The sequence below is a fragment of the Lemur catta genome, chromosome 1, assembly GCF_020740605.2.
Source record: "Lemur catta isolate mLemCat1 chromosome 1, mLemCat1.pri, whole genome shotgun sequence".
Lineage (NCBI taxonomy): Eukaryota > Metazoa > Chordata > Mammalia > Primates > Lemuridae > Lemur > Lemur catta.
In genome coordinates, this window is record NC_059128.1 from 186,659,711 (window position 1) to 186,679,743 (window position 20,033).

The 20,033-nt window shown below is 38.7% G+C and overlaps 1 protein-coding gene across 5 annotated transcripts in view; it reads right to left on the minus strand.

Moving 5' to 3' along the window:
• The window catches only part of VEPH1 (ventricular zone expressed PH domain containing 1), a 211,061-nt gene that overhangs the window by 108,641 nt on the left and 82,387 nt on the right, over positions 1–20,033 (minus strand). For all 5 annotated transcript variants that reach the window (XM_045539535.1, XM_045539534.1, XM_045539536.1 and 2 more), the window contains one exon: positions 7,180–7,400. In XM_045539535.1, the coding sequence (XP_045395491.1) occupies positions 7,180–7,400 (221 nt within the window). The remainder of the gene's footprint in view (positions 1–7,179; positions 7,401–20,033) is intronic.

Consider the following 20,033-nt stretch of genomic DNA (forward strand, 5'->3'; position numbering starts at 1 on the left):
CTCTCAAAGAATGAATTTCCCTTTGTATAAACATGTCTTTCCTAAAAAAGTAGGAGTTCGTATAAGCACTTTTAAGACCTTATTTTCCTTCTACAGGGCACAGGTTCTGAATATTAGCTCTTCAAGCTCGTGGGAGACAAGAGGGACACAGAAAGATACCTAACACCTCCAGGCAGACGGCAGGTAGTGAAGGAGTGGAGAGGCAGTATGAGCTGTTACTGCAGCTCAGAGGAAGGTCAGGTCACCATGGGCGAGGATGGGTGTGGAAGGCCTCATGGGGAAGTGGTACCAAACTGGAGTCTTGGAGAATGGCAGCCTTCAATGGGAACAGAGGCATGAAGAGGGCATTCTAGAAGGTAATGGTAAAGGGTAGTGGGGTACAACTTTTGGGAGGAATAGGCAAAAGTTACCCATGACATTCCTTCAAATTCTTTTGAATTATCTATGAAATACCATGAACAGTATAACTCTTGACCATGCTAAAATTTGAGATTCATTGGACCAGATCAAAGGAAGAAATTAAAGGAAACTCAATGAACTGATATTTGAGCATTTACACTATTGCCCCTCCAGGAATCACCATGGGCCTACAGCGGGGTGGGAGAGAATTTTTCTTTGTTCTTGTCTGTCCACAAGGTTTACTCCATTATGCCTTAGTATGAAGCCTCTATAATCCTAATGCAGGTGAAAAGACTTTATTGTGAGGACTAAACAATATAACAGACGTGGAAGCCCCTATACAAGATCTGCCATGTGGTAGGAGCTGGTTAAAAGTTTAATCAGTCCTATGGATGCAGCATTTTTTGCAGTGTTGTAGAGAAGTAATTAGCCTCCTGTTCTCTGAAAATTCTGTCGTGGACTCAGTGAAGAGCCATCACTCTCAAACTCTTGAACAATGTCTTGGGGAACTGTGTATTTCACCAGGGTTAGGTTCTGATATGACTCCCAGGATGTCAAGATGGGAACTCTGGAATGATAGGGTCTCACAGTTTGAAAACAGTCTTCACAGGCCATGTTGTCTGACTACACATTATGGCCACACATGGAATCAAATCCCTGGCTCTTCTCTATAATCTATTTCTTTGATGTCCAGTGCATGGAATGTGGTGTCAACCAAAATTTTGGGCCCACTCCAAGGAGGATAGATTTCCTGAAGTCATTCTTCCGTGAACATAATCTTCTTATTCTATTTTCCCTTTATTCTCCCCCATGTGCTGTTGTTTTATTTCCTTGTTTCATCTTTTTACACTTATACCAAAATCAGATTTACACCTACCCAATCAGTTTTTACTATAATTTACTTTGCATTCTCTTTTTTTAATTTTCAGGCCTGATTCTTCTCTTTCTTTCTTTCTTTCTTTCTTTCTTTCTTTCTTTCTTTCTTTCTTTCTTTCTTTCTTTCTTTTCTTTCTTTCTTTCTTTCTCTTTTTTTTGAGACAGAGTCTAACTTTGTTGCCTGGGCTAGAGTTTCATGGTGTCAGCGTAGCTCACAGCAACCTCAAACTCCCGGGCTTAAGCAATCCTCCTGCCTCAGTCTCCCACGAGTAGCTGGGACTACAGGCATGCACCACCATGCCCAGATAATTTTTCCTATATATTTTTAGTTGTCCAGCTAATTTCCTTCTATTTTTAGTAGAGAGGGGGGGTCTCTTGCTCAGGCTGGTCTCGAACTCCTGAGCCCAAACTATCCTCCCGCCTTGGCCTCCCAGTGTGCTAGGATTACAGGCTGAGCCACCATGCCTGGCCAGGCCTGCTTCTTAAAAACAAAGAGCAAACACAAAATCTCATCATCACTACTACCATCACCACCAAAACAATAAAAGAAATACTACCCATTTAACTAAGCCAATGTTTCGGGAAACTTTAACCACACACTTTGTCTTAAACTTTTCTTACAAACAACGTCTTTTTTTCCCCCATGACTTTGATGGCTTTGGCTAGGGTTTGAAAGCTGGATTTGAGGGAATTGTAACCTTCCCCCTCCTCCACCCCAAGCCTGAGACCTGGGGCTGTGTGCAGGGACCCTTTCTCCTGTTTCTTCTGATTTTTCCTTCTGCCTTTTGCCATCACCATCCTCTCTCCCTATCTGTTCTTATTTCTGCTATTTGTCTCCCCATTCCTGCTTTCTTTCCACAATTTCCATCCTCCAAGGTTTCCATTCCCAGTTGGGGCCTTAGCCTAACCTCCTACTAAGACCACCTGTGACAGACTGCTCCCATTCTGATGACGCCTGATTAGAGCAGCCTCCCTGGCGCCACATTCATTTGGCAACGGCATCTTCTAGTCAATGATCACTTGCCTGCTCTGCTCAGCCACTCACAGAGTTGCCAGGAGCTCACTCTCTCCTTCCCCAGCTTCCACTGGGTCCTGGCAGGCAAACAGCCCGATGACCGGGTCTGCCTGGAGGGCTAGACAGGGTTGTGAAAGGTACACATCTCTTCCCCTATCCTGACACCTTCTCCTTTTCAATCCACAATTGCTTTTGTACCCCTTTTTCTTCTCCTGAATTAATTTCAAAATCTAAATGCTTTGCTTGGCTGTTCTGTTATTTAGCCTCTGTTGGTTTATTATTTAGATATAAACATTCTTTCTAAAACAGAGGAACAGGAAAAGTATTATGTGCTCACCTGATGCAACTAACAAAACTAGCCCCATTTATTCTGAGTCATTTGGCACAAGGAAGGCTCCTGTCTGCTTCAGTTTTTCATTCTCTCTAGGATGCTAATTGTTTTTCTTTTGATAATCTTGTAGTTTTGGCCTGAAGTCTAAAATCTGGCTTGCTGGGCTATGTGTCAGATTTGTAAATTAGATGACATCTGTTTTGAATTTTATCATCCTTAATTTTCTTTCAAGTTCTCTTCACTTATTCATTTCCCCTTTAATTGTAGGGATCAGACTTTGCTGCATGCTTTAGACAAAAGTGTAGACCTTTCTGCTTTGGGGGGCAGAGATGAAAATGACTGAAGCTAAATGGTCACAATGAAGGCTATTCAAGGAAGAGATGTTGGGAGAGAAGCCTTAGCAACCACCCCAGAAAGGATGAGCAGTTAACACAAAAGGCTGGCTGTCCACACCAGTGTTTTGAGGTTCCCACTGAATAATTACAATTGATTAGAAGAAGATTGACAGTGAGGATCGAGCTGAAAGGAGTATTTTGCATTGAGAGTGGTCGGGCTGCTGATGTCAGTGGTGGGGGTGTGAGGTGAGTGGTGACCTTTCCATCTTTTCACATTTAGTTGTGCTTTCGTTGTCCCCTACCCCAAAAAATAGTAGAGGAAGGAGAACATAAACTGATTCTCATACATTCAGCCTCATCTTGATTGTGAGATCCTATTTTTCCCTCCTATCTACATATCTTCTAAATTCTTCTTTTCATGGGGAAATTGCTTTTTGCTAATTGGGTTAGGCCTACTTATTAAAAATTAATTTTCCTGTTAAGATGCCTAATGTAACACGTTTGTATAACATTTTTTTCGTTTATATAAACTTTTTTTTTTTTTTTTGAGACAGAGTCTCACTCTGTTGCCCAGGCTAGAATGAGTGCCGTGGCATCAGCCTTGCTCACAGCAACCTCAAACTCCTGGGCTGAAGCGATCCTCCTGCCTCAGCCTCCCGAGTAGCTGGGACTACAGGCATGAGCCACCATGCCCGGCTAATTTTTTCTATATATATTTTTAGCTGTCCAAATCATTTCTTTCAATTTTTTTTTTTTTAGTAGAGATGGGGTCTCGCTCTTGCTCAGACTGGTCTCAAACTCCTGAGCTCAAACAATCTGCCTGCCTCGGCCTCCCATAGTGCTGGGATTACAGGCATGAGCCACCTCGCCTGGCCTATATAAACTTTTTTTTACACATATAATCTCAGAGATGTCAGCTGGTCTCTTGAAACCTTGCACCTGTAGGGGCAATAGAGAATGGGTGGACGCTGGCCAGGACGTGTGCTCAAGCTTCCGCCTCTGATGTGTGTCCTCCATGGCTGGGAGAAGACACGAGCAGCCTGGCCATGTACGCGGCACACAATGGCTCCCCCAAAGAGACTGTAAATCAAATTTCTGAAACCACATCACAAACGTTGGCCCACAGTGACTTTGTGGTTGCATATAAATAAATGACAAATTCCTTCATGAAGCTGGCCTTGAGTTTTTTGGATGCTGCCATGTTTAGGTTGTTTCTAGTCAAGTCATGGGTCTGGGAAAAATGCTATTTTTGAATGACATATATATATGTGTGTGTGTGTGTGTATATATATACATATATATATATATATAGCAGTGATTCTCAACTGGGGGAAATTTTGTCTCTTTGGGGACATTTGGCACTATCTGGAGACGTTTTTGGTTGTCACAACTGAGAAGGGATGCTGCTACTAGCATCTAGTGAGTAGAGGCCAGCATTGCTGGTAAACATTCCATGATGCACATGGCAGCCCCACAACCAGGAATTATCTAGCTCAAATATCAATAGCTCAAGGCTGAGAAAACATGATATGGAAACATCTATATATTGAACCAGCTGACAACCTTTTGTATGCTCAATCAAACCTATTGTGTTGAGACAAAAGGACATTTGCAATCAGTCTTCTTCTGATGAATAGTTATTATTGACTTTGATGGCCGTATTTGTCAGGCAATATTCTCTGTTTGTAGTGGGGCTAAGAGACACTTCCAGATGGGCTCCCCCCTGCCACCTCCTTTCTTTGTTATCAGCATCATCTTCCCTCTCTATGCAGTCACTCAAACTAGGTGTCTCTGGGTTTTCATCCACTCCCTTCTCGTTCTCCTTACCCCATCTCCCATAGGTGATCAATTCCTCATAGTTCTGTGATTTCTCACTAAAATGATCTGCCCTGACTTCTTAGGCTTCCATCACTGACTTTGTCTAGGCCTCCCTTTGTTTAGGCTCCAATAATAGTATCCTGGTCTCTCTCTCTCTCTGTCTCTCTCTGTTACCAGCCTGCTGCTCCAGCCAAATCCATTCAGTGCTCCACAATGTTAGTCACTCCTCATTCACCTATTCCCTTGGTAAAAAAAAATATTTGAATACTTACCGTCTGCTAATTACTGTTCTAAGACCTGCGGTCATTCCGTGGATTAAAATCTTTCTAAACCTCCATGTTGCTTACTGAACAAGCCCCTTACTTCTGATACAGCATGTAAGGCCTCTGATAATCTGCCTCTAACCTAACTCTTCAACTTACCCTCCTGCCCTACCCTGATGTACTTGCCCCAGCCACACTGAAAAAATTATTTTTCCTTAGACTGGGTCACACACTCTTAAGTCCTTGTATCTTTGCCTGTGCTATTACCTCTATTTGTTATGTTCTTTCTACCCTTACCTGGGGAATTCTCATTCATCCTGTGCAACTTAACCTAGTGTCTGGCACATGGAAGATGCTCAATACATAGGGAATGAACTTAAATTTCACCTTCTCTGTGAAACATTCTTCAATTCCCTGGATGCTGGTCAGTGCATCTCTCTTACTCCATAACCCATTGTATGCATGTCTATCAAAACTCCATCACATACACTGACTGTGAACCCCTAAAAGCAGGGATATTGTCTCATGTCCCTCAAGATCTCCAGGCTCTATGCCATGCTGAGCCTAAAGTGGATGCTGTGACAAAGGGCTCACTACTGTATCAAGATGGCTTCTTGTGTTTGGGAATCTTGTTTCATACTGGAAATGGTATGCATCATTTGTTATGCCCAAAACCCACCAAATCTGACACTGGTCTCAAATGGGCCCTGCCCGTCCTCCAGAACTGCATACCTTCAAATACTCAGGATTGAAGTGCGAAGGTGGGGTTTGAGTCCATCCCCTATAGCTTAGTCACTATGTAACATTGGGAAGTTATTTGTTTAACCAGTCTCTGAGCCTCTGTTTCTTCTTCCATAAAGTTAGGAATAATGATATCTGCCCTTCTTGTCTTGTAGGGTGGTTATGAGGATCAAATGAGATTATGTATTTGAAAGCACTTTGTAGTTAATTCTAAAATTCATAAAGCTTTTCAAGTTTCTCACTATTCAAAATGTAGCAAAACAAACAAACAAAAAAAATTGACACTCCCCTAACCATAAAGGCTTCCTTTTTTTTTTTCCGAAGGACAAACTTCTTGGAAAGGCCAGTTTTGTGCATTTTGTCTACTCTCTCTCTCTTCAATGCGAGGTATCCTGTTTTTTGCCCAGCCAGACCACTGGCAACTTCTTCTCCACAATCATCAATAATTTCCTCATGGCCACCACCCAGGGACACTTTCCCGTCCTTCTCTCATTTGATCTGACTCCAGTCTGCCTCTTCCGGAGACATTCTCTGCATTGAGGCCAGACTGCGCTTCCTGAGATATGGATCCTGATTATATCCTGCCATGTACAAAACCCCACAATGACTCCTCACTGCCTACAGGGTAAAATTCAAACTCCTTAGTAAGGTCTGTTGGGCCCACCATCCTCTGGTCCCTGCCTACCACTTCATCACCATCTCCTAATATTGTTTTCCTTGTAACATACACCCCAGTCAAACAAAATGACTTCTGTTTCCAGAAAGTGTTTTTGTACAAGCTGCCCAAAGACAGCCTGGTGCAAGTCATTCATCTCTCAATACTTGATTCAAAATATCACCTCTTCTGGGAAACCTTTCCTGATCCCAGCTTCCCACCCCCCCTCCTTCCATACAGAAGTGTAGTACATACCCCATCTCAAAACTCTTTGAACCCATCTTGATTAGCATGATCTTCCTGCCATTCTCTAATTATGCACTTAAATATTTATCTCTTCTACTAGATAGTGAGCTCCCTGAACACGAGGAACATGTTTTATCTCTCTCTATGTCTAGCTCCCTGGCACATAGTAAACTTTTTTCAGTTGTTAAGTCTAACTCCTTAAACTGTTAAATGCTTGTTGAGTAAATATATGTTATAAAACATTATTATTTGTATTGCATTCTTATTCCTTTACCATATTTTGTGCACTTTTTTGATTTTTTTTTTGGTTACATTCTGGTTTACACAGATTAGGAAAAAAAAATTTGGCAAGTACCCTAATTTATTCAGACATTATTCTCTGTTGAGATAGTGAGTCTGGCTTTTCTTGGGAACTTTCATGCCTACAAAGGAAAGCTTAGCTATGCTCTACATCCATGTGTTCTCAACAACTTCCCGAATTGCAAGGAACTCCTGCTCACCTGCCACTACCAGCCTTGGCATTTTCCAGTTGTAGGGTAAGGAGCTTGGCAATGGCGGTGAAGCTGTTGCTCATGCGGAAGATGTCTCTGCTCTGAGGGCCCAGGATGGAGGAGAAGGTGTCGGTGATGCTCTTAATCTCCAGCAGGAGAATATGATGAAATGAATGCTCCATGTTGGCCAACTGGCTCACCAGGTACCTCAGGCAGCTCCTGGCTCTCTCCTGCCAAGAACAATGAAGAAAACAGGTCTATATTTTAAAAGAAAATCCAAGTAGTCCCATGACCAGCAGATGACAATTCTAAAGGGAGTTGACTTAGGGAGCTAGCTGAAGCTAAATAATAAGTTTCATTCATCATTCCTCTTAATCTGCTTCTTTGAGATTTTAAATTTGTTCCTGATTTCCAAGATAAACTAATATGCAAATGTTCTTATTAGCCTGTCTTTCCAGGTCAAAACCTCCCAAGCACCATCAATGATCTGACCCCACACATCCGCCTTCCCAGCTATGTGAATTGCTTACTCCACCTGCCCGGCACTGGCAGGGGTCAGCAGTCTCAAAGTGAGCCTTGACCCTGGCTCCCTCAATTCATCTTCTGTCACATGGCCACATAACCCACTGCTGTGTGCAGTTTACTTCCTTCCCACAGGTATTCTTACTCCTTTGTTCATTTTAAGCATCTTTCAACATATTACAGTTTTTATGTGCTTGGCCAATTATATTATCTAGCTTTAAACAACCTAACTCTCATGAGTAACTTAAATAAGTTTCTTCAGAGAAATTGAAGATTAAGGACAATATGAATAATGCAGGCATGAGGAAATAACAAGAAAATGGCTCAGCTGACACGTCTCTTACATCTATTAAAGCTCCTCAATAGCCACATTTGGAGGTAATGTGATCTAATCCAACATGACTAGAAGTTAGCCAAAACAAATTCAAAATTATCCAGAAGGTTGTTTGAAATGTAGATTTGTACCCAATAGAAATAATTATATACCGTTAATTTAAAAATAACAATTTAAAGTATGGCTTATTTCATCTTTAACTTCCCTTTTAAAGTCTTATTTCTTGTGTATGTTAAATTTTTTTTATAATGTTGGTATTATAGAACATATGGATAATTATAAATAAATATGTATTGGTGGTTGCTGCTCAAAGTCCTTCTAACTGATTGGTACATGGGTTTAAATTAGTATTCTAGTTAGGAATTATTATTTACCCTTTGTTCTAGCATTTGAAGTTTAATTTCCTTCAAGGGAACTCTGTGTGAATTTTCACTGCACTATAGACTCTTTTAAAAATCGTGTTTAGTACTTAATTGCATTTGATTATTTGCTTACCCATGCTTTTATTCAATCACAAATAGACACTGCATGCCTATAATGTGCCTGTGCTAGACTCTAGATGGCAAAGGTGGAATACATTTAAGGGACTCATGATTCCTCCTTTCATTTAATTCCCTAATGTTTACATGTGTCAGTCAAGTCTCCTGAAAGTGCTACTTCTCATTCATCAATCATCAACCTGGCACAGACTTGAGCCTGTAGATTTTGCACCCAGCGTGTGTGTCTCAATTCACTGATTTAAGCAAACCTTATGTGTCAAAATATGACCTTGTAAATAAAGTATGCAGTTGCAAAGGAATTCTGTGCTTTACAAGAAATGTTTACTACAGAAGAGACTTGGGTAGTGAAGTCCCCTAGTCTTTAATACTTAATTTTCAAAGACTCCATGTACAGTTGCACTGGAGCACACCTTTGGGGGAAGTGGGGTACATCTGCCAATCAAGTCTTATTATTTTTTAAGCCCCACTAGGGCACAGAGCTCTATGGGTGTGTGGGACAGAGGCTTGTGCTTTCATAAGCTGGACAGCTACTTGAAGCTGAAGATATTTATTTGTTAAAGGATAACAATATTAGATGAATGAAAAAATAAAGACCATTGGCACATGTTCCTGAAAGCCCCTGTTTCATATTTTGGCTCACACAATGGCCAGATTGCAGAATGACACTGAAATGTTCTTGGAGCCAAGGGTTTTTTTTTTGTAATATAGACTCATTTATTCATACAAGGGCTCTGTGCATGAATTTATAGTATGCAATGCACCACAGGGGCATTTTCTATTCCCCATGTAAAGGGAAAAGCTGGTTGTGGGAAAAGCTGGCTAGTGTATGCCAGGCCCCATTCTAAAAGTTAGGAACACTGAGCTGAAGAAAAAGGACAAAAATCTCTGCTATCATAATGAGGTAGAGAGAAAATAAACAAAATACCTATGTAAAATATATAGTGTGTTGGATGGAGAAATGTGCCTCAAAGGAAAATAAAGCAGAAGGGGGAGGTAGGGGGGTGTCAGTGTTAAACAGTGTAGTCAGGTCACATCTCAGAGAGAAGGAAACATTTGAATTCCACGAGGTTTTAGAACCTAAACCCAGCATTCTCAGAAAATAGTTGTAGTAAAATTCATTCTGCTTGATACAGGGAGGTAGGAAGATATAGGAACTGGGACACATGAGATGTGGCATTTTGTCTATTGTTTGTTCTACTGAAAATGTAATTTCAAATTTCAAGTAACTTCCTCACTTTTAGAATCAGATTCTTCTTTAGCATTTTTAAAAGCTATTTCACAAACACTTCATTTGCTTATCCAATAAATGTCCCCAAGGTTTCATAAAGAATCCTTCTCACTATAGAAATTAGCAAGCCCCTTCTTTAACGCATATGCCTTCTAAAAGGTGAATTAGGTGGCTGTGTGGAGATTTGCTGAAATCAACATAATTCTGAATGATCTTCTGGCAGCTAAACTGAGCTGAAGGGAAATCAATCACAGGGCAGGAACAAGAAAAATTATAACTGCTCTGGAACTAAAGTATGAAACCAAGCCAACCTCACATCGTTTGCTCTGAAACTCTGGAGCACATCCACGTACCTCACAAGGGTAACAGATGTGATTTTGGATTAGAAAGTGCGATATTAGGGCAAGAAGGGGGTTAGGAGATTCTGATTTCTTTCTGGGCTCGGTAGTATTTTGTCTCTGGACACTAGTGACTGCATTTTTCTGCTCTTAGTCGTCCATTGTGGGAATAGGGGCTGCAGCACCTGTGTGCCTTAATTGTGGGCCTGGCCCTGTCCCTTCTGACCCATAGAGAACACTTAGTCCGAATGCCAAGTCTATTCTATATACTTGTAAGGTATTTACTCACGTAACCCTCCAAATAATTCTATGAGATCAGTACTAGGATTGCCGTCATTTTACAAGGGGAAAACTGGGCACAGAGAGGAGACCAACTTGCTCAAGGCTCAAGGTCACATCTGCCCTCTCTGTCTAAATCTGTACCGTCCCTGGCTATGCCGCCAGCCTCTCCCATCAAAAAACACAAACCCATCCATGCATATATGTTCCACTTTTTTTTTCTGCAACTCATTCATCATCAGAATGATATGGTCCTTTTCATTTAGGCATTTTTAATTTAGTTATTTAAACATCATAAATACTTTATAAATACAAAATAGATCAGGTTTCTCAAACTTTTTGGTTTCAGGACCCCTTTACCCTCTTAAAAATTATTGAAGACTCCAAAAAGTTTTTGTTTTCCTGGGTTATATGTATTTATATTTACCATATTGAAAATTAAAACTGAAAAATTAAATAAACATATTTCTGTGAAAAATAACATTTTCTAAAACAGAAAAGATAGTGAGAAGAGTGGTATTCCTCTGCATTTTTGCAAATTTCTTCAGGTACTACTTAATGGACAACATCTGGATTCTCATATCTGTTTCTGTTTTTGATCTGTTAAATCTGGCCTCACAAAGATATGTAGTTGGGAAAAGGAGGGCTATTTTCAAAATAGCCTTGATAATTGTAAATATTCTTCTTGGACATTACATCAAAACTCAACAAGCAGTAGTTTCTTAAAGGTCAGTTGCAATATGCAGCATTAAATTTTTGTACCCTATTACATTAAAATCCACTGGTCTGTCTTACGCTTGGAATAGATCTTTTACCCATGCATGATTTTGTAATGTTAAGCATTGGTCATTGGGAAAATGCTGGTTCAGTGAGTTAGATGTATCTTCCAAAGGCTGATGCATTTCATTATATGATATCAAAACATTGCATTCATTATTGTCACCACTGATCTCATTAGAAAAGTCTTTTAAGTATTAGGAAACTGCCAAGTTTGCAGTAGTGGATACAGATTCTCCAAAATTCTAATTTTCACTTGCAAGTTCAAATTGTATTATTGGCAACAAATACTAATAGCAGTAGTTTTGCTTGAAGTGAAAGGCTTACTTCATTCATTTCCCAGATAATTTCTACCAAATAGCCAAAACTAAATAATCATAGGTTGTTTGTCAGTCATTATTTTAAGCAAAAACCATTCCATGAAAAAAGTGGTTAGTTTAGCTGGTAGGCCAATAACACAAGTGCTTTTTCTTAAGATACAAGACCATTTAGTGTCTCTGCAGCTCCCCTTCTTTCCTTCACCCATGGCAGGCATCACCCCTTAATTACAGCACTCTTCCCTGCTGACCCGAGAAGTTGGCTGCACATTGGAATCACCTGGGAAGCTGTTCGAACAATGCTAATGCCCAGTAAAGCAGGGGCACTTCCCAATTCCTATTTCATTTCATTGAAATGGCAGAGTCCAGGCGTAGGAAGTTTTAAACCTCCCAGATGATTCCAATGTGCAGCCAGGGTGGAGAACCACTGGTCTATGTAAAGTCCTAAATCTCCAAAAATCCAAGAATTTGCTGATTTAGGAAATGTGGATTTGGTCCTATAATCCACATTTTTCTCTCCTCTATCCTTTATCAATTCACAAAAGTAATAAAAAATAATACATTTGGTTGCCTGAATAAAAGTATTTTATTTCCTGGGCATCTGTTATTCTTGATGTAAACATTATCTTTCTTCATAGTTCAACTCTGAAGTCTTTGCACACACCAGAGATACACTTGCAGAGGCCATTGAAAATGTAAAGCAAATGAACTTATTTTTAATGCTTTCTCAGTGGGACTTTGCCAGGGCAACCCCAGGCTTTTCTTAGAAGCCTGCGTGTGGCCTGTGGTGCTCAACTACTTGGAGGTATATTTATTCCATGGAAGTCCCTTTCCTAATGACTGGGGGTAGGTTGCTAGCTCCAGACCAAGAGTTACAGGGTTTGTACTGCTGCCTCCTCCCACCCAATTCTTCTTTGGCTGCAAGAAACTCTGGAGCAGGGGGACCAACTCGTTCTGTTTGCCCTGAGATTTTCCCGGTTTTAGCCCTAAAACTCCCTTGTCCCAGGAAACTCCTCTATCACAGGCAAATTGGGACAGCTGGTCACCCCACTCTGGAGTCTGTGGGCAGACAGGAAATTATTTCAGCTCAGAGGACTCTGCTCAACAGACTCACATTGCAGGTGAATACGACCACTATATACACCTCTCTCTGTATATAAACGGTCAGCCCTCCACATCCTTGGGCTCTGCATCCACAGATTCAATTAACTGCAGATCAAAAATATTCAGGAAAAAACAATAAAAATAATAATACAACAATAAAAGATAATACAAACAAAAAATCAATATAGTATAACAACTATTTATGCAGCATTTACATTGTATTAGGTGTTACAAGTAATCTAGAGATGATTTAAAGTACAGGAGAGGATGTGTGTAGGTTATGCAAATACTACACTATTTTATATAAGGGGGTAGAGCATCCTCAAATGTTGGAATCCTTGGGGATCCAGGAACCAATCCCCCTTGGATACCAAGGGACAACTGGATGCACGTATATATAATATATTTACCTGTACATTCAATTCTCATTATTTGTGGTAGCTATGTTCTATAAAGTTACCACAAACACTCAATTGGACAGTACTAAAGTATTGCTTCTAGGGGAAATATAGGGTTAGGTTCACTGCAAGTCTCTGGTCACAACATTTTCATCAACTGACCAATACATAACCTTTTTAAAAACATGTGTTTCTGCTTAAATACATCTTATTTAATATAAATTGTTGATTCATTAAAATTGTACTCCCAGGCAACAGCAGTGTAACTCATGCCTGAACAAAGCTTACCTACCACATGTGTTTTCTCTATAAGGCATATCACATCTTCTCGTGCTTAGGAACACTAGAGAGCACTTTAGCATTACACTTGGGACTTTAAACAGTGAAATCACTACCACAAAAGGCACTAAATAGGCCATGAAAAGAATTATAGACAATTATTTACAGTGTGAAAGCTGAAACAGAAGGCAGAGCATCGCCTTGTTCGACCTTAGCTGGGAACAACTAAAATGTTTTGCTACCCTGCACGTGTCTATGAATGACCATGAAAGCTCCATGAGTATTGATTCAGGGTTACAAAGACAGTTTAGCAAGTAGGTGAATTTGAAAATATGAAATCACTGAGATAGATAGATGGCTAGATAGAGATGCATAGGTAGGTAGATAGACCAATTGATCAATGGATCTAAGATCTTTGTAGATCTTCTACAAAAGGAAAAAGACATTCTGCTGTTAAGACGTGATTTTCTATGAAGTCATTGCAATCATGGCTGGAGAAATGCAATGTCAGCTCTACTGAGGTCAAGTGAAATTGTGTTCGAGTTTTAGATGTCCGGCATATCCTCCAGTTTGTCTTTCCTTGTACTTCCCACTATCAGCAGATTTTATTGCCTTCACACTAATTGGACCTTTCTTTCATTAGCAAGTTACTATAAATGCAAGCGCTGTTTTCCATCCATACATTAACTCTTCTCCCTATTACAGATTGTTTTGTAGCTGTGACCTAACTTGGATGTGCAGATTGAAGACTCTGGACAACTATTTGCTTTTCATTTACAACTCAGTTGTTTACAGCAGAATACAAAAAGTGTGGTTAGAATGGCATATGCTGAAATCCTTTTATTATTCTTTGGTTCTCCCAGTAAAAGAGTAAAAAAAAGATGTTTGAATAATGTCATATTTTAAAAGAAAAGATCCATTGGTTTGAAACAATGAACTATGCCTGAATGAGAATTGTAATTATGAGAAAGTCAAAGGAGAAACTTATTTGCTAATCCTTTTTCAATGGAATCTGATATGCTTGGTAAGACATTTATGAAGTGGTATTAATTGGAGATATTGGAATCCATTTCATTTTAGGAGCTGGTTGTGACTTGGTTATTTGTGACCATTTTTAAAAGAATACCCCTGAAATATTTTTCTCTTTCCCTCCCTCCATTAACAACTTGGTTTCCATTAGGGCAGACCTTTGGCTGCTGGAAGACCTTCCTCTCCTTCCCTTCCTTGTGCTCTCCTGTGACAATTAATTTTATGTGTCAACTTAACTGGGTTAAGGGATACCCAGATAACTGGTAAAATATTATTTCTGGCTGTGTCTGTGAGGGTGTTTACAGACAAGAGTAGCATTTGAATCAATAAGTTAGTAAAGAAGATCCACCCTTACCAATGTGGGCTGGCATCATCTAATCCATGGAGGGCCCAGATAGAGCAAAGACAGAGGGAGGGCAAATCTATACCCTCTTCCATTGGTTTTACTTCTCTGGAGGATCTTAATACAACTCCTATAAGCATCTTTAAACCAATCCTAATGTCACTTCTATGAAAACACCCCTGATTCACCCAGCCAAATCTGGTTGCTCCTATCTCTGTATTCCTTGGACCTCTGTTGGTGTCTTACATCCTTTCCTGGAATTTTTGTGTCAAGTTGACTTTCTTTCTTCATTGTGCCCCTCGAGGGCTGGACCATGCTATGTTCATGTTTGTATTTCCAATGCCTGGTTCATTTCCTGGCATAGAGTAATGTCTATTGTTATTAGAAATTTCCACCGGCACCCCCAGCAGTCCTGTGCCCAGCTCTGGAACTGTGAGGGTGGTGAAACCTAATGCCTGTCAGCAAAGTAGGGGGTTTTATCTTTATACCTTGTTGAGATGTTTTTTTCTTTTGGCATGGTTGGCTTTATATTGAGACAAACTTGGAATGATTTCTGCCTCTGTCCTTTATTAGCTGTAAAACTTTGAGCATCTCATTTAACTATTTTGAGCCTCAGTTTCTTTATCTGTAAACTGGAGCTAGCAGTTCAGTGGCAGAGACATTTGATTGCCACTTCTTTCTACTGGTAGCACCCCCATCCTGCCACAAAGTGAAAATGACAGCTATTTGATTTCTCAGGCTTCTTTGCAACTAGGGATGGGCAACTGGACTTGAGGTAAAGTTTTCTGGAGTGGTACACTCCTGGGAAATGTTTTTTCCCAAAATAAAAAGAGAAGGAGGGATATATCCCTTTTCTTTAATCAGACATTGTTGTATCTACATGGCCAACCTGCATCTGGGGCAGCCACCTGCAAGTGTGAGGGGGCATGTTTACACAGCCAATTCAAATATACTGAGGATAGTGGAGAGAGGACGAAAAGAGCCTTATCATCAAGGCTTCTTGATGACGTTATAGAACTCCTGAACAAACCTTGGACCGACCATGGTTTCCAGGCTTCTTGTTATGTGAGTTAATAAATATTCTTATTGCTAAACCAGATTTTGTTGATTATGGTATTACAAAACTCAGCTGACATAAATACTTCATGATGTTGTTGTAAGGAATGATGAAATAATAACTGTAATGAATTTGGCATAGAGTTGGTGATTAAAAAATGATAGCAATTATTATTATAATGTTATTTTTAATATGATACGATGATGCCAGAAATATCAATGAATTAAAAGAATAAGTCACTTGGTAGAGCCTGCATGTTTCATTATAAAGATTATTGTTATCAAGGCCAGGCATACTGTCCAGCACAGAGTAGATGTTCAATGATTCTATTTTTTTGACACTATGGAGTATACATATGAAAGAATATACATAAATATATGTAAGTAATGAAACAGAAGATTGTTAGTAATCTTCTGTGATGGCATCTGTGAGCTCTTCCCTCTCCCATCTCCCTTCTTTCCTCCTTATACCTCCCTTGCAGAGAAATCTCTATCAACTTTTAAAAGCCATTTTTAACCAATGGAAATCACTCTGGAAGGGGTAAATTTCTACCCATTGGAGGTATATAATTCTTTGTCCTATTATACTGGAACAGTTTTGGTACCTCCCATTCAGTTGTTTATTCAGAGTTTGAGATATTAACCTCTAAAATAATATTTTAATATTCTCATTGACTGGTGGGTTTAGAGCCACTTTCTTTAGAAGATCCAGAACCGTAACTGAGACCAAGCCACCAAATCCTGCTAACCCGGCTCTCCCATTGGATTCAGCTGGTCTGTCTGAGCAGTGTGTTCAGGTTCCCCAGCCTTGCTCAGGCCTACTAAACTGCACCCATGCTGGAGATTTATAGCTCTTTCTCAAACATTTTCCAGCAATAGCTTAAATAGTTCTGCTTCCTAAAATCTTTCCTTGAAAAAGAGATGTGGTTAGGTATTTGGGTTTCAAGAAGCTTTATTTACTGCGTGCAAAGTAGAATTGGTAAGTAAAGGACTTAGCAAGGAGAGTGTTGACTGTTCAAATTGTCAGTACATGTGAAATATTTTCTTTGGAAAAAGGTTAACGTGGAAAATTTTACCTTCAGTTAATGCAAAGGTGTTGGTACCATGTAGAGTCCTCACAGCTGTACATTGTTTGAGCAGGTGTGTGCAGTAACATGGTGGTTTACCGAATGGGCTCTGAAGCTCCTTCAGAGTTTGGATCTGGCACTGTGACTAACCAGTCATGGACTTTGGGCAAGTTTTCCCTAACTCTTCATGGCTCAGTTTATAAAATGGGTTAATCATGTTACCTACCTCATAGAGTGGTTGTAAGGTTTCAATGAGTTAAAAACACGAAGCATTCAGAACAACGCCTGGTACATAAATGCTACATAAAAGTTAGCTATTATTATTACTTGAGTGTCAAAAATTCTAAATGCAAATGCAGAAATATTTGAATTACCACAAAAACTAAAACAAACCATAGCAGAAGCTATATAGACTCTTAATTTTTCCCAATTAATTTATTTTGTGAATTAATAAGAGTTTGGAAATTCTAGAAATGTCCAAAACCCCCAAACCAACTCAGTTTAAATAAATGTGGGCCAGTGTCTTGATAACTTGCAAAAAACAGTTTACCCAGAAGGGAAATATGCTCAACATTTTACTGAGAAAGCCAATTTCCTTTTTAAAAAAAATTACATCAAAACACTATAAAATTTAAAATTTTCCCAGTGATCTGAACCCAATTTTAGCTCATTATCTATAGATATCTAGATCTTTTTCTCTTTGCAATCATTCCTTAGTCTTTTTCAGTTTTTTCCTGTTTATGGAGAAAAAATATTATAACATTTTCAATTCTGCAAAAAGTTGCTGTTACTGAAGTAAGCAAGCCAGTAAGGGTCAAGCTATCTAGGAATCTATAAGTTCCAAGATAATTGCATAATTAATAAATTTCATTCTTTAAAATTATGCTACCCAGACAAGGATATGCTATTTTAGCCTTAAAAATATACACACATGCTTGCAAGGACAGTACACATCAAATGTTAGTTTATCATTTTCGAAAACTAATACTTAATAATGTTTTTAACAGAACATTGAGAAGGCAGGCTGCCTGAAATCTTTCTTTTCTGAAACAAAGCTGAGAATAAATAAATAAAAACCTTGTTAATATCATTTTTAGGTAGATAATCCTCCAACTTTGAGCTGATTTTTAGAATCACATTCTGAAAAGCCACATTCTTCAATTCTTTCTTTTGTCTTCAAAGGATAAATGTCTCAATTTTTCTGTATATTAGCTTAGGGTAATTGAATACATTTTTCTACCCATTATAAAGAACAACTCTATTAGAATTTAAACATATTTACATATTTTAAATGATCATTTAGTCACATGTAAAGGGAATAAGTTCCCGTCCTTTATTATTTTTGATTCAGTTTGCATGATTTCAGGAACTAAATCACAGTTTCTGTGGGCACATGGGAGAGTAATAAATCATGCTTAGTAAAACAATGCTGTCTGGGCAAAACAATTCTTAAAAATAAATGCCAGTAATAAAAGTTAAGAAACAGTGGATAAAAACAGATGTATCCTTTGTTTTGTATGAACTTCAAATTTTGTAACATGGCAAAAATTATAGATAAATTGGACTCAGTTCAACACTATGCATTTGGCACAAAGCAAACTTATTCTTGTGGAAAAAAATGAGGATAATTTTTGTATTTATAAAGCTATTATGGCTTGGGTTTACTTAAGTGTAGAACTTACTATATCTTCCTCAAAAAGATGTTTGAATGAAATTGATTTAGGATTTAAAATAGAAATCAGAGGATATGAGAAGCAGCTTAATAGCCTATGCTATTTGAGACAATAATGTAACCAAATAAATTGTGTCTTTAGTTTGATCGATTTTTTAAAAAAGCAAAAAACTTCACATGGTCTGCTATCAAATAAATTTTTTTAATTTAAAATATTTTTCCCCAAATAGCATTCAATGTGGCCATGTTTATGTTTTAAAACCCAAATCCTTCTCCATTTGTGCTGAGGGTTTATTTTCCAGCATCTTTTCATTGCATTGATTCCCAAATACTTACAAATCTTAAAGCTTGTAGAAGTCTATCTAATTTGAGCTTCAAACATAGTGTTATTTTGTGGATTGATAAAAGATTTAGAGTTCTATAGTTTGGACTTACTCTTTAAAAACTAGGGGCTTGGGAACTTAGCCTCTTAAAGGTAAATCTTTTGTGTGGGCTCAAGGGACCCAGAATGAATTGTACTGAGCCAGAATTTCTTCTCCCACTATGCCATGGTTCCCCATGTAAATGACCTCTCATTGATTATCCTGAACAATGGTTCCACTATTTCTTTTGCCTCAATTAAACAAAGTTTTTGAAAGACCACTGGGGACTTTAGCATTGAAAAATTTCTAGAGAACTCAAAGAAGCAGCCCATCTTTAATTACACAATATCTGTTTAGCAAATGTGGTGTTATCACTGAGAGAAAGAAAAAAGTAACCACAGGCCTTCTAACCCAATCGTAGAAACTATTTTGAAGAAAGATGTTTGTTATGGGTCCAAAAGAAAAGAAAGAAAAAGAAAGAAAGAAAAGAAAAGAAAGAAAGAAAGGAAGGAAGGAAGGAAGGAAGGGAGGGAGGGAGGGAGGGAGGAAGGAAGGAAGGAAGGAAGGAAGGAAAGAAAGAAAGAAAGAAAGAAAGAAAGAAAGAAAGAAAGAAAGAAAGAAAGAAAGAAAGAAAGAAAGAAAGAGAGAGAGAGAGAAAGAAAGAAAGAAATTGTATTTGAACCTTTTGCCAGGAAAAAAAATGTGCTTTTTGCTCATTAGAAAAAGGAATGGTATGGTGTATGGTAAGATTTAACTCAGATGAACTACACATCAGCTACAATTGAACTTTCCATAATTTACTCATTACATGACCTAATTTACTCATTACATAATTAGATGTAAGGTGCCTATCTTTCTTTGTACCTACTTATTTTAAAAATAAATGGCCAGAATGATTTATTCATGGTACTTGAGAGGTACCTCCTCGATTACAAGTTAGACAGAAGAATTTGGGTATTATTTCATTACTTATAGGGAAGAATGAAATGGAAAAATATATTTTGCAGAAGTGTAAATCTTGCCTGGGATTGGTGATTTCCTTAGCTAGGAAAGTGTGATACAACTTCTCTGATACTTACCCACCAATCCTTCCAACACCCCCTTTTTTAGTTCCTGGATTCTGCCTTGAGTTAATTTTTTTTGGTCTCATGACAACTGTGTTCTTATTGTGAACTGCCTTAATTGCTTTCTGAAAGTAAGCAGGGAATGAATGTATGAATGAATGAATGAAGGCAAATAGGATAGAGTTGTGAAGGTA